The 14912-nt window shown below is 36.7% G+C and overlaps 1 protein-coding gene across 2 annotated transcripts in view; it reads left to right on the plus strand.

Moving 5' to 3' along the window:
* KDM1A (lysine demethylase 1A) overlaps positions 1 to 14912 on the plus strand; it is a 65836-nt gene that overhangs the window by 9543 nt on the left and 41381 nt on the right. For both annotated transcript variants that reach the window (XM_036914643.2, XM_036914645.2), the window contains exon 2: positions 10655 to 10820. In XM_036914643.2, coding sequence (XP_036770538.1) covers positions 10655 to 10820 — 166 coding nt within the window. The remainder of the gene's footprint in view (positions 1 to 10654; positions 10821 to 14912) is intronic.

The following is a 14912-nucleotide window of genomic DNA, read 5'->3' on the forward strand; positions in this document are numbered from 1 at the left end:
ATCAGTTCTAGTAGTTCTGGGGTGGAGTCTTTAGGGTTTTTTATGTACAGTATCATGTCATCTGCAAATAGTGACAGTTTGACTTCTTCTTTGCCAATCTGGATTCCTTGTATTTTTTTGTTTTGTCTGATTGCCGTGGCTAGGACCTCCAGTACTATGTTAAATAACAGTGGGGAGAGTGGGCTTCCCTGTCTAGTTCCCGATCTCAGCGGAAATGCTTTCAGCTTCTCGCTATTCAATATAATGTTGGCTGTGGGTTTTTCATAGATGGCCTTTATTATGTTGAGGTACTTGCCCTCTATTCCCATTTTGCTGAGAGTTTTTGTCATGAATGGATGTTGAACTTTGTCAAATGCTTTTTCAGCATCTATGGAGATGATCATGTGGTTTTTGTCTTTCTTTTTGTTGATGTGGTGGATGATATTGATGGACTTTCGAATGTTGTGCCATCCTTGCATCCCTGGGATGAATCCCACTTGGTCATGGTGTACGATGGTTTTGATGTATTTTTTAATTCGGTTTGCTAAAATTTTGTTGAGTATTTTTGCGTCTACGTTCATCAGGGATATTGGTCTGTAGTTTTCTTTTTTGGTGGTGTCTTTGCCTGGTTTTGGTATTAGGGTGATGTTAGCTTCATAGAATGAGTTTGGGAGTATCCCCTCCTCTTCTATTTCTTGGAAAACTTTAAGGAGAATGGGTATTATGTCTTCCCTGTATGTCTGATAAAATTCCGAGGTAAATCCATCTGGCCCGGGGGTTTTGTTCTTTGGTAGTTTTTTGATTACCGCTTCAATTTCGTTGCTGGTAATTGGTCTGTTTAGATTTTCTGTTTCTTTTTGGGTCAGTCTTGGAAGGTTGTATTTTTCTAGGAAGTTGTCCATTTCTCCTAGGTTTCCCAGCTTGTTAGCATATAGGTTTTCATAGTAGTCTCTAATAATTCTTTGTATTTCTGCGGGGTCCGTCGTGATTTTTCCTTTCTCATTTCTGATACTGTTGATTTGTGTTGACTCTCTTTTCCTCTTAATAAGTCTGGCTAGAGGCTTATCTATTTTATTTATTTTCTCGAAGAACCAGCTCTTGGTTTCATTGATTTTTGCTATTGTTTTATTCTTCTCAATTTTATTTATTTCTTCTCTGATCTTTATTATGTCCCTCCTTCTGCTGACCTTAGGCCTCATTGTTCTTCTTTTTCCAATTTCGATAGTTGTGACATTAGACTGTTCATTTGGGATTGCTCTTCCTTTTTTAAATATGCTTGGATTGCTATATACTTTCCTCTTAAGACTGCTTTTGCTGTGTCCCACAGAAGTTGGGGCTTAGTGTTGTTGTTGTCATTTGTTTCCATATATTGCTGGATCTCCATTTTGATTTGGTCATTGATCCATTGATTATTTAGGAGCGTGTTGTTTAGCCTCCATGTGTTTGTGAGCCTTTTTGCTTTCTTTGAACAGTTTATTTCTAGTTTAATGCCTTTGTGGTCTGAAAAGTTGGTTGGTAGGGTTTCAATCTTTTGGAATTTACTGAGGCTCTTTTTGTGTCCTAGTATGTGGTCTATTCTGGAGAATGTTCCATGTGCACTTGAGAAGAATGTGTATCCTGTTGCTTTTGGATGTAGAGTTCTGTAGATGTCTATTAGGTCCATCTGTTCTAATGTGTTGTTCAGTGCCTCTGTGTCCTTACTTATTTTCTGTCTGGTGGATCTGTCCTTTGGAGTGAGTGGTGTGTTGAAGTCTCCTAGAATGAATGCATTGCATTCTATTTCCTCCTTTAGTTCTATTAATATTTGTTTCAGGTATGTTGGTGCTCCTGTATTGGGTGCATATATATTTATAATGGTTATATCCTCTTGATGGACTGAGCCCTTTATCATTATGTAATGTCCTTCTTTGTCTTTTGTTACTTTCTTTATTTTGAAGTCTGTTTTGTCTGATACCAGAATTGCAACACCTGCTTTCTTCTCTCTGTTGTTTGCTTGAAATATCTTTTTCCATCCCTTGACTTTAAGTCTGTGCGCGTCTTTGGGTTTGAGGTGAGTCTCTTGTAAGCAGCATATGGATGGATCTTGCTTTTTTATCCATTCTATTACTCTGTGTCTTTTGATTGGTGCATTCAGTCCATTTACATTTAGGGTGATTATTGAAAGGTATGAATTTATTGCCATTGCAGGCTTTAAGTTTGTGGTTACCAAAGGTTTAGGGTTAGCTTCTTTACTATCTTACTGTCTAACTTAACTCGCTTGTTGAGCTATTATAAACACAGTCTGATGATTCTTTATTTCTCTCCCTTCTTATTCCTCCTCCTCCCTTCTTCATATGTTGGGTGTTTTGTTGTGTGCTCTTTTTAGGAGTGCTCCCATCTAGAGCAGTCCCTGTAGGATGCCCTGTAGAGGTGGTTTGTGGGAGGCAAATTCCCTCAACTTTTGCTTGTCTGGGAATTGTTTAATCCCTCCTTCATATTTAAATGATATTCATGCTGGATACAGTAGTCTTGGTTTGAGGCCCTTCTGTTTCATTGCATTAAGTATATCATGCCATTCTCTTCTGGCCTGTAGGGTTTCTGTTGAGAAGTCTGATGATAGCCTGATGGGTTTTCCTTTGTAGGTAACCTTTTTTTTCTCTCTGGCTGCCTGTAATACTTTGTCCTTGTCTTTGATCTTTGCCATTTTAATTATTATGTGTCTTGGTGTTGCCCTCCTTGGATCCCTTGTCATGGGAGTTCTGTGTACCTCTGTGGTCTGAGAGGCCATTTCTTCCCCTAGTTTGGGGAAATTTTCAGCAATTATTTCTTCAAAGACATTTTTTATCCCCTTTTCTCTCTCTACTTCTTCTGGAATACCTATGATTCTTATATTGTTCCTTTTCAATTGGTCACTCAGCTCTCTTAAAATTCTTTCATTCCTGGAGATCCTTTTATCTCTCTCTGCATCAGCTTCTCTGCATTCCTGTTCTCTGTTTTCTAGTCCATTAATGGTCTCTTGCATCTCGTCCATTCTGTTTTGAAGTCCTTCCAGAGCTTGTTTTATTTCTGAATTCTCCTTCCTTAGTTCTTGCATATTTCTCTGCAAGTCCATCAGCATGGTTATGACTTTTGTTTTGAATTCTTTTTCAGGAAGACTGGCTAAATCTATCTCCCCAGATTCCTTCTCAGGGAAAGATGTAGCAGATGCCGAAACTGTCTGGGTTAGTCTTGTCTGGATCATATTTTTTTGCCTTTTCATGTTGACAGGTGCTATTGACTGTCAGCTGGGAGGGCCAAACTTTTCACTTGCTACTGGCCTTTCTTTACTGGGACAACTGCGACCCCTAGTGGCTTGTGTTGGGTAATTGCGTGTAGAGTGGGTCTTTGTGTCTTGCCTGGCCGGAAGGGAGAAATTTCCCTTTCTGTGGGCGGAATTTGTCTCAGGCTGCTTCTCTGCTTTCGCAGCGCCCGGTGGGGTAATGGATGGGGGGGTTGCTTGACTGTTTGCCTCCGTGAGGGGTCTCAGAGCTGTTGCCCAGGGGGTTAGTGCACCCGGTTTTCCCTGTAATTTCCAGCTGCTGTACTGTGACCTGGGTTGTTTCCGTCAAGCTGTTAAGTCCCTGTCCCTTTAAGACTTTCAAAAAGCCCCCGCTTTTCTTTGTCACAGGGGCATCAGCTTCAGCACCCGCTCAGAGGTCTTACTCCCTGTTCCCCCAGTATCCAGGGCCCCCTGGGCACGTACTGTGTCTGCGCTCTGGCCCGGATGGCTGGGGCTGGGTGTTCGGCAGTCCTGGGCTCCGTCTCCCTCCCGCTCTGCCTATTCTTCTCCCGCCGGGAGCTGGGGGGAGGGGCTCTCGGGTCCAGCCGGGCCGGGGCTTGTATCTTACCCCTTTCACCAGGCGCTGGGTTCTCGCTGGTGTAGCTGCAGTCTGGCCACTGTCCTGCGTCTTCTGGTCTCTCTTTTAGGGCTAGTTGTGTTTGTTGTATTTTCAAAAGTATATATGTTTTTGGGAGGAGATTCCCACTGTCCTACTCATGCCGCCATGTTGGCTCCGCCTCCGGTGTAATTCATTTTTAAAGCCATCTGGTCCTGCACTTTTGTTTTTGGCAGTTGTTTGATTACCAATTCAATTTTGTTACCAGTAATAGGTCTGCTTAGATTTTCTATTTCTTCTTATTCAGTCCAGGAAGATTGTATGTTGCTAGGTATTTATCTGTTTCTTAAAAGGTTGTCCAAATTATTGGCATATAATTTTTCTAGTAGTCTCCTATAATCCTTTGTATTTTTGTGGTATTGGTTGTAGCTTCTCTTTCATTTCTCATTTTATTTGAAATCTTTTTTTCTTAATGACTCTGACTAAAGGTTTGTCAGTTTTGTTTATCTTTTCGAAGAACCAGCATTGAGTTTCATTGATCTTTTTAATTGTGTTTTTAGTCTCTATTTCATTTCTGCTCTGATCTTTATTATTTCCTTCTTTCTACTAACTTTAGGTGTTCTTTTTCTAGGTCCTTAGGTATAAGGTTAGATTGTTTACTTGGTATTTTTCTTGCTTCTTGATGTAGGCCTGTATCCCCATAAACTTCCCTCTTAGACCTCCTTTTGCTGCCTCCCAATGATTTTGAACCACTTTATTTCCATTTTCATTTGTCTCCAGGTATTTTTTAATTTCCTCTTTGCATTCTTCATCGACCCACTGGTTGTTTAGTAGCATGTTGTTCAGCCTCCATGTGTTTGTCGTTTCTGCCAGTTTTTTCTTTGTAATTAATTTCTAGATTCTTACTATTGTGGGTCTTTTTTATTGAGTAGAGTTCTCTACATATGTTGATCACCAAATTTTAAATTCTAATATTCAATTTATCTATTTTTTTTCCCCTTTGGTCCCTGTTAATTCTGGTGTTATACCCAGGAAACCACTGCCTAATCCAATGTCATGAAGATTTACTTCCGTTTTCTTCTAAGAGTTTTATAGTTTAAGCTCTTTAGGTCCATGATCATTTTGGGGTTAGTTTTTGTATATGGTATGAGGTAGGGGTTCAACTTCATTCTTTTGTATATGGATGTCCTCTTGTCCCAACAGTTTGTTGAATACTCTTCTCTTTTCCCTTTAAATGGTTGACACTGTTGTTAATTGGCCATAAATGTAAGGGCTTATTTCTGGACTCTCAATTCTATCCCATCCATTGATCTATGCTTCTGTTTTTATGCCAGTACCACATAGTCCTAATTACTGTAGCTTTGCACTAAGTGTTGAAATTGGGTTTTCCAACATTGTACTGCCTTTCAAGACTGTTTTGGATATTCTCTATCTCTTACATTTCCAAATGAATTTTAGGACCAGGTTACTGATTTCTGTGAAAAAGGCAGCTGAGATTCTGATTGGGATTGCATTGCGTCTGTAGATCAATTTGGAACATACTATAAGATTTCTTTGTAATTCTCCTGTGTTTTAATTCCTGTTATCCTGTCTTTCCATTGTGTTTAGAAATGATACCCTCAAAAGAAAATGGGTTATGTATTTATTTTGAGGAGCAGCTAGGAAGCAGGGAACTGGAAGCTGACCTGTTGATAGCCAGGGGACCAGGGGAGACAGACCTCAAGGGATGGAGTAGCCAATAAAGGAATAAAAAACAAGTTGAGCCCAGTGTAGACAGGACTTTCTTCAAGAATTCTGATGTGTATGCAGGGGATATATGTAATTTGGCATTCACCTGTTCTATCTGAAAATACCAGGTATTTGGAAATTTAATCTGGCAGTTGTACCCTTTAAAGTAGGTTTAAAAGAAGAAATGCTAAAACAAAAAGGACAGGAGCTTTTAGGTGATTGGGAAGTGAGTGAATCAGTCATTACAGCAAGGGTGTGGAAGAGAAGGGAGAATCTGTAGAGATGTAAATTTGAGAGTCATGTAGTATAAAAGTAAGAATAAGTGGGACATTTTTATGTCCTTCAGAGTTCTACAACTCTGAAGTCTGAGGATTTTACTTAGGGTGAGAGATTCCCAATTCTCTGTGTTCAGAGTATCTAATTCCTTTTCTCAGAGGAATAGTTTTTATTTTTTAGAGTTTACATGATTCTTTAAGATCATTTTTAAACTTTCTATTAAGTAGAGAAACCCTTTTTTACAAAATAAAGTTTTATGCAAAACCCCTTGCCTCTGAATTAACATTTAAAATTATATCATTTATTTTGTCCATCTTTGAGAAAATGAGACTATTTTGATAGAGCAAAATTGGAGAGTGGAGGCCAAGTATAATAGTTACAGTCTTGTTTCAGCCTCAGAATCTTAATTTTATTTTTGTATTTTGCTTATGCAGTATTAAAACATCCCAGTTGCTGATTGATAAGTAGTGTGAAAGGTTGTTTCAGTTGTGTGTTTTTTAGCTTGCCTCACCATCTCATGACACTCCCTCAATTGAATCAAGATGACAGAAGATATTTCGCTCTTAGGTTTACCCAAATTGAGTTACCCAAGCAGTACGAGTTCACAGGTCTCTAAAGGATTAAAGTTTGAGTCTATATTTACTTCTTTTAAAAACATGTTTAAAAATTAATAAATCCCGAAGAATCCCAAGATTTGTGGAACATAGAGGGTTTTTTTTGTAGTTGTTTTTTAAAAAATACTATCTTTAGATCTTGCTCCTACTACTGCTAGATATTTTTCTAATCTTTTTTCTTGAAAACTAAAAACTCTCTAGACCAACTTCTTCCAAGTGTATTCCTTGTTAGTAGTTACTACTTCATCAAACCATTGGATTAAAAAATGTTAGGAAGGTAGTTTTTGCTGCAAAACTTCTCAGTACCTTTAATGTGTACTGTGATTTCCTATAGGGGCCTATAAAGAAGGCAGTGTTTCCCAAACTTATTCTTGGATTCCTTTTTCCTTCAAAGGGCATAGTGTCTTAGGGAACGTCCTTTAGGAAAAGTTGCGCTACTGCAGTAGAAAGGATCTTACATTGTTTGTGTTTGTCTCAGAATTTGCACATTTCCCAGTTCCATGGTAGACACTTGTCAAGTGGTTATTGATCGAATGAGTAGGATTGATGGGCAGGGTATTAAAGGGCTTAATTGTTGGGTTAGGGAGGGGTCAAGCATTGTTAAGGGGTGAACTGAGAAAGGGAACTGTATACTAACCACACACATTATGTTTTCTGACCCCTCTCCCCCTGAAACTTTTTTCCCCTCCTTGCTGCTTTCTTACCCATTGTCCTGAAGTCTGTTCCTATAGTTAATTTCAGTCAAGTAGGATGTAGTTTCTACATTTCTGGATATTGTGAAGTCCTTAAGATGTGGTCACCTGATCAGGATCTTTTGTTTGCATCTAGAGTTTGAGTTGATTAAGGTCAGAGAGACTCTGATTCATAATGTTCTCTATTGTGCCACTCAGTGTTCAGCATTTGATACATGACTACAATTATTCGTGTGTTAAATAAGATTTTTAGAGCATGGATCAGACTATTCAATTTACCCTTTATTTTTATTTCCATTTTCTAACATAATCCCTGTTACTGGCCTAGCCATCATTCCCCCATCCCCCAGATCCTGTGGTCATGTCACTAAAAAATAAGTGTGTGTGTCAGTAAAAGCAGCCAACCATCTGGATCTATGTCAAAGATTCTTTGAAGGTTAAAATAGATTATATTCACTGTAACCCACAGGGCTATTCATTTCAGAAATCTAATTCATGTATATGTGGAAACCATGTTGTCTTTGCTCTGTTTTCACATCTAATAAATTATTATTTCACTATTTTTTCATTGAATCTGAAATAGCTGTTTTTTCTGTGGCTTCCTGGAATCTTTATTAGGGTGAGGGTCACAATGATAATTTGACAGTGTTCCAAGGTTGATGACTGTTTGTAATAAACTACACACTAGTACATTTTAACAAACATTCCTGTCCTAGGTTGTCTTAGCCCCAATAATAGATTCATTAAGACTGCTTCCTCTTTCTACTTATTAACTTGATTCTCTCCTTTATAGCCAGTGTATAAATTAGTAGTAAGACCTGTAGCCTCCATTTCTTTTATCACTTATGCCTTAATTTGTTGTCACAGGATTCTTTGCACTCATCATTCATCTCCTTAAGTCACCTTATTTTTTAAGCAAATGGACCTTTTCATAGTTTCAGTGGACTGTTTCCATTTGGAGTTTATATTCCTCATCCCCCATTTGGTTTCTGGAATTCTTTTGCTGTTTTCCCATGGAGTAGTAGTTAGGAAGTATGTACTTGACATTACACTGGCATTGTTAATTCTAGTTAACTATATATATATATATATATATTTTTTTTTTTTATTAAGGTATCATTGATATACGGTCTTAGGAAGGTTTCACATGAGCAACATTGTAGTTTCAACATTCACCCATATTATTAAGTTCCCCACCCATCCCCTGGCAATCACTTGTCTATCAGCGTAGTAAGATGCTACAGAGTCATTACTTGTCTTCGTGCTATGCTGCCTTCCCTATGACCTACCTATATTGTATATGCTCATTATAATGGTCCTTAATCCCCTTCTCCCTCCCTCTCCACTCAGCCATTCCCAACCCCTTTCCTTTGGTAACCGCTAGTCCCTTCTTGGAGTCTGTGAGTCTGCTGCTGTTTTGTTCCTGCAATTTTGCTTTGTTGTTATGCTCCACAGATGAGTGAAATCATTTGATACTTGTCTTTCTCTGCCTGGCTTGTTTCACTGAGCATAATACCCTCTAGCTTCATCCATGTTATTGGAAATGGTAGGATCTGTTTTCTTCTTATGGCTCTATAATATTCCATTGTGTATATGTAGCACATCTTCTTTATCCATTCATCTACTGGTGGACACTTAGGTTGCTTCCATATCTTGGCTGTTGTAAATAGTGCTGCAATAAACATAGGGGTACATATGTGTTTTTGAATCAGGAATCTTGTTTTCTTTGGGTAAATTCCTAGGAGTGGAATTTGTGGGTCAAACAGTAGTTCTATTTTTAGTTTTTTGAGGAACGTCCATATTGCTTTCCACAATGGTTGAGCTAATATACATTCCCACCAACAGTGTAGGAAGGTTACCCCTTTCTCCACATCCTCACTAGCATTTCTTGTTCCTTGTCTTTTGGATGTTGGCCATTCTATCCTAACTGGTGTGAGGTGATATCTCATTGTGGTTTTAATTTGCATTTCCCTGATGATTAGCAATGTGGAGCATCTTTTCATGTGCTTGTTGGCCATCTCAATTTCTTCTTTGGAGAAGTGTCTTCATATCCCCTGCCCATTTTTTAATGTGGTTATTTGTTTTTTGGGTGTTGAGGCATGTGAGCTCTTTATATGTTTTAGATGTTAACCCCTTATTGGATTAGTTGTTTACAAATATATTCTCCCATACTGTAGGATGCCTTTTTGTTCTGCTCATGGTGTCCTTCGCTATACAGAAGCTTTTTAGTTTGATGTAGTCCCGTTTGTTCATAAATCTTGCTTCTGTTTCCCTTGCTTGAGGAGATATGTTCAAGAAAAAGTTGCTCATGTTTATATTCAAGAGATTTTTGCTTATGTTTTCTTCTACGAGTTTTATGGTTTCATAAGTTACATTCAGGTCTTTGATCCATTTCAAGTTTACTTTTGTGTATGGAGTTAGACAATAATCCAGTTTGCTTCTCTTACATGTAACTGTCCAGTTTTGCCAACACCAGTTGCTGGAGAGGCTGTCATTTCCCCATTGGATATCCATGGCTCCTTTATCATATATTAATTGGCCATATATGTGTGGTTTTATATCTGGGCTCTCTGTTCTGTTCTATTGATCTATGGGTCTATTCTTGTACCAAATTGTTTTGATTACTGTGGCTTTGTAATAGAGCTTAAAGTTAGGGAGCATGATACCCCCCACTTTGTTCTTCCTCTCAGGATTGCTTTAGCTATTCAGGGTCTTTTGTGGTCCCATATAAGTTTTAGAACTATTTGTTCTGGTTTGTTGAAGAATGCTCTGGTATTTTGATAGGGATTGCATTGAATCTGTAGATAGCTTTAGGCAGGATGGCCATTTTGACAATATTAATTCTTCCTATCTATGAGCACGGGATGTATTTCCATTTATTGGTGTCTTCTTTAATTTTTCTCATGAATGTCTTGTAGTTTTCAGGGTATAGGTCTTTCACCTCCTTGGTTAGTTTTATTCCTAGGTATTTTATTCTTTTTGATGCAATTATAAATGGAGTTATTTTTCTGATTTCTCTTTCTACTAGTTCATCATTAGTGTACAGGAATGCAACAAATTTCTGTGTATTAATTTTGTATCCTGCATCTAGTTAACTATGTTTTTGCCTGAGGGGTATTTTAGTCTTTTGTTGACACTTCCAGTATGTAAACATGATATATACATACATATCCATATATACACACACATTAAAAACATTTTTTTTAGAGCTGAGCTTCAGAGTCATTGATCTGAATGAATGTCAGTACTGTGATGTAAAATCTATAGACTGGGCTAAATCAGAACTGACACAAGACTGTTTCATGAGAGTTGTTTTTTTTTAATTGAAGTGTCATTAATATTTCTTGAGAGATTATGTTTTTAATAGTTACCTATTATAAGCTAGCTTGTTCTTTGTTTCCTTTAAAATTTGAAGTTAAAAATCAATTCACATTCACTGATGGTTCCAAATTGAGTCCCTGATTTTAGATGTTCACTGTATTTAGCTTTCACTGGTATAATCTCCATATAGGTAGAGTACAGAGAGATGGATGAAAGCTTGGCCAACCTCTCAGAAGATGAGTATTATTCAGAAGAAGAAAGAAATGCTAAAGCAGAGAAGGAAAAGAAGCTTCCTCCACCACCCCCTCAAGCCCCACCTGAGGAAGAAAATGAGAGTGAGCCTGAGGAACCATCTGGTGAGTTGTAGTAACTAGCCACAGTTTTATTTTATCTTGGAAATAATAACAAATGGATTTATTCCTACTCTGCAATGTTACTATTTTTATCTTTGGTTTATACTCTGATATTGGCCATGTGTGTCTAGTGTGTGTGTGTGTATGCATATACGTGTATGTGCGTACATACGTGCCTAGTAATACTGATACTCTTCGTGTATGTGTATATAGGAGGAAAGTAAAGAGTTGGGGTGGAAGGATAGTGGCAACATAAGTTAGTTGGAAAGCTGGAAAAAGTAAACAATTAAAGAAAACACACAAAGCCAGATCCGAAGGCCCAAACGTCTCAATGATGATTCTGATTCAGAAGTTAGAGAGAGAATGGTTTGGGAATTAATTATGGCTGAATTATGCATTTACTACACATCTGATAAAACTGTAGCAAGCAGTGTAGAACAGTTTTGAGAAGGGTCTTTTCCTGGTGAACAAATATAAAATTATATGACAAATGTACTATAAACAAACAAAAGTAAATTATATTTTCTTCAAAAAGAAAAGGCCTAAGAACCTGTATTGTATAGTTTTTGAGTCCTCCAGTCAAAGAAGTGATAGAAGAAAAAGCTATGAAGAGATTGTAAGCTCCCGCAATGTTTCTTATGACAGAAAGAGTACCAGAATCTATAGTACTGGTGTCAGACTTTCCTACATCTTTAAATTCTCACTAACATCCCCTCAGCCTGAATCCTAATGAGGATGCCAAGACCAATGAGAGATACCCTTCCATTTGGAGAGGTGAAACAAAAGTGGAATCTTAATTTATTCTCTGTCTTTAATGGCATTTCATTAATTCTTCTTGACTTTAAGTTTTTACTAAGTTTTTCCCCTTAAAGTACTTCTTATGTTTCCATAACTCCAGGCCCATTCACCTCCCCAGTTCTTTGATTCCTGCACCTTTTAAAAACAAAATGCTTGTTTCAGTGCCATCTGCTGTATCTTGTATGACTTTCATAGGTACCTGGATTAAGACATATCTCATCTAAGATGTTTTTATCTTTTGTTTTAACTTTTTATGTTTTAAGGTTTTTGTTGTCTGTGATGTTATATGAATCACCAGATGTCATTTTATTTTTTAAAAAGGGGTTAGTAGTGATGTATCACTTGAGGATTACAAGTCAGATATTAATTTAAACCTAGATTTAGAACAGATTCTGACTAAAACTCTCAAAAATAAAAATTCATAATTTTACAGTATTTACAATAAAATGTAATAAAAGAATGCATTTTGAGAACATTTATAGGAAGATAGATTCTGGATTCAGTTCATGTAAAATATTAGGGGTTTTCTAAGAATGGTTTTCCCAAAACTTTCTTAAAATGGCTTCTTAGACAACTCCCCATTGGGAGCAGCCTATTAACTTTGGGACTAAGTCCCTGAGGCAGATGTAGCCTTCTCTGTACCTCAGCAGCAACACCTCCTCTCTTGTGATTTTCCCCCTCCTCTTTCTATTCTTTTACATTTCGTTTTCTTCCCTTCTTTCTGTCCTTACCTCCAACTCTTTCCTTGACTCTCTACTCTTTTCTTCTGTATTCTTTGACTCTTGCCTTTCTTTTCTACCTTTGCTGTAGACTTGCTAATGGTAATGAGATACATGGAGATAATCCTCTTGGTAGCTGTCACAGCTCAAGACGCTGCTGATCTCTTAGTTCAGGGGCTCTAAGTATTATTCAGTAGGTCTGGTATCTCAGATGCTACCTCACCCTCCTTTTTGTGTGGTTGTCAGTGTCTCCAGTACATAACTGATTTACCATAGGTACCAAGTTGATAAAAGTTAACTCTGTCCTTTGAAAATTTTAAACCAAGTATTTAGTTTTAGTAGGTTTTTTTTGTTTGTGGTGTGTGTGAATGTGAGTGAAAGAGGTTTTTTATTTTTATATTTTTGTTTTCTTTTTCCATAAATGTCAGACACTTTTCACACACTAAGTAAATATTTTAGCAAAGGTATTTAGGATTTGGGAAACTGTCTTTATGCTATTATGTTCTAGTTAATTTTAATTCAGTGATTTAGTTTACATAAGTTTTCCTAGTAGTTTTGGGAAAAGTTAAAGTTTTGTTTCTTAAGTTTAGGATATCTTCTGTGCTCAGAGATGTGTTGGTAACAGCCCAAATGCCAATAGATTATTTGTAGTTATGAAAATAAATTTTTCCCTTAAAAAAATTAACTCCAAGGTGAATTGGGGAAGTGCTTTCTCCGAAGAAGTAGTGGCAACTTACTGACCTATTTAATTTAGAAATAGATTAGGCCCTGATGGCAAATCATAAAATATTATCAGGTAAGTTCAAGTATTTAGAAACTATCCAGGGTTTCCAAATCTCTTATCTTATCAAAACCAGTTCTTTCACTTGAATTTTGTTCAAAAATTGAATGGAACTTTGCCATATGGTATCTTAAAATCTTGAGAGAACATGTAGCTTTTTCAAATCTTTTCTTCATCTCAGTCATCTTTGGTAATAAATAGAAATCAGTGTGCTCTCTTAAAATACATAAGTCAGGCTTGAATACATTTATTTTTACCAGCATTTAAATTTGTATAGAAAATTTTGCTTTGTTTTCTACAGTATTAATTTTAAGAATAAGATACTTTGTTAATTATGAAAGTGCAAGGTATCCTAAAGTCAGTGGGTCAAATGGTACAACTGAAGAAGATTCCTCTAGAAGACTTCTGAGCATGGGCCTGAAAGGAAGGTCAGAGCCTTGGTCACCAGGCTAAGGAATTTGGACCCAGAGTCCTTTAAACCCTGGAAGGATCTGGGCAGGGGTGACACTGAGGTATTTTGAGTGAGGGGAATTGTACCAAATACGTTTTGGAAAAATAATCTGATATGCTATAAAAGGGTGAACTAAAGGACCAAAGAGACTGGGATTGGAGTGCTTTCTGTGGGTGATCTAAAGGAATAAAGGGACATAGACCATTTTGATAATTGAGTTTAGTGGATTTTGGAAAAGTGTTCTCAATATTAAACTTGAATATTTATAGAAACGAGAATTTTGGTTTTATTTGTTTGGATTTATGTAATTGTGAAGAAGTTCTCTGTTCTGGCTTGTGACATGTAGTCCTGTGGTTGTTAAATGGGTAAATGATATATTTTTCATACTGTAAGTATTGCTGTTTATATTTAAAATCTAATTTGTTCAACATTTCCATGTATTTTTATACTTCTTATATACAATATATTTGTTTTGACAAATATATTTGAATGTATTTGTTTTAACAAATGATAGTTTTACTTGGTTTCCTAGTACCTTTTCTATCAAGATAAAAGGGCTTTTTTGGGTCATGGGAACTGAATCAGAGCAGGTTATCTTTGGAATTGTTGGGTACTTAGTGGTGTTAGATAATAGTGGAGCATCTATAAATAGAGTAAAATCTCTGTTGTTGAACTTTACTAGTTTAGAATAAATGCCCCTCTTTTAAAGCAGCCTTCTGTTGGAGAAATGCTTTTTTCGTTTCTTGGCTCAGTTGTTACTCTGTGTTTCTTAGATTATTACTCAGTGAGGTTTTACTATATTAACCAATTTGCTAGCACTTAGCTTTTTTATTTTCATACAAAAACATGATTCTTTTTTTCCTCCACTGCCTCTTAGTTGAAATTTTCTAGAAAAATCTCATTAGTAGTTCCTGGATTTAAATTTTGTAATGGATAACTGTTAGCAGTAACTTACTTATATATAGCTTAAGACTTTTATGGAAACTTACTCTAAAATATATAAAATTTGAAATCAGCTATTAAGATGTCTTTCTCAAGACTTCTTAAAGTTAATGGATTTCTCAATAGGGACATCAGAAGTATGTTAAAACACACACACACATATATATATAAAAGCATGTGCATGTGTCTGTATTTGTACCATTTTTCCAGGCTCCATGATGTACTAATACCCTGTAATGAAGCTCAAGGGCTTCCATTAAACCAGTGGTTAACTCTTCAGATTGATTTAGTTACATATGGATAGTTGATCAGTGACAGCTGTATTATAATCTATTTTGTTGAATGACTGTGGAAAGAATAACTTTATTTCCTTACTTATATTCCCTTAGGAATATGTAAGGATT

Source organism: Manis pentadactyla, chromosome 4 (assembly GCF_030020395.1).
Source record: "Manis pentadactyla isolate mManPen7 chromosome 4, mManPen7.hap1, whole genome shotgun sequence".
In the NCBI taxonomy this organism is placed as follows: Eukaryota; Metazoa; Chordata; class Mammalia; order Pholidota; family Manidae; genus Manis; species Manis pentadactyla.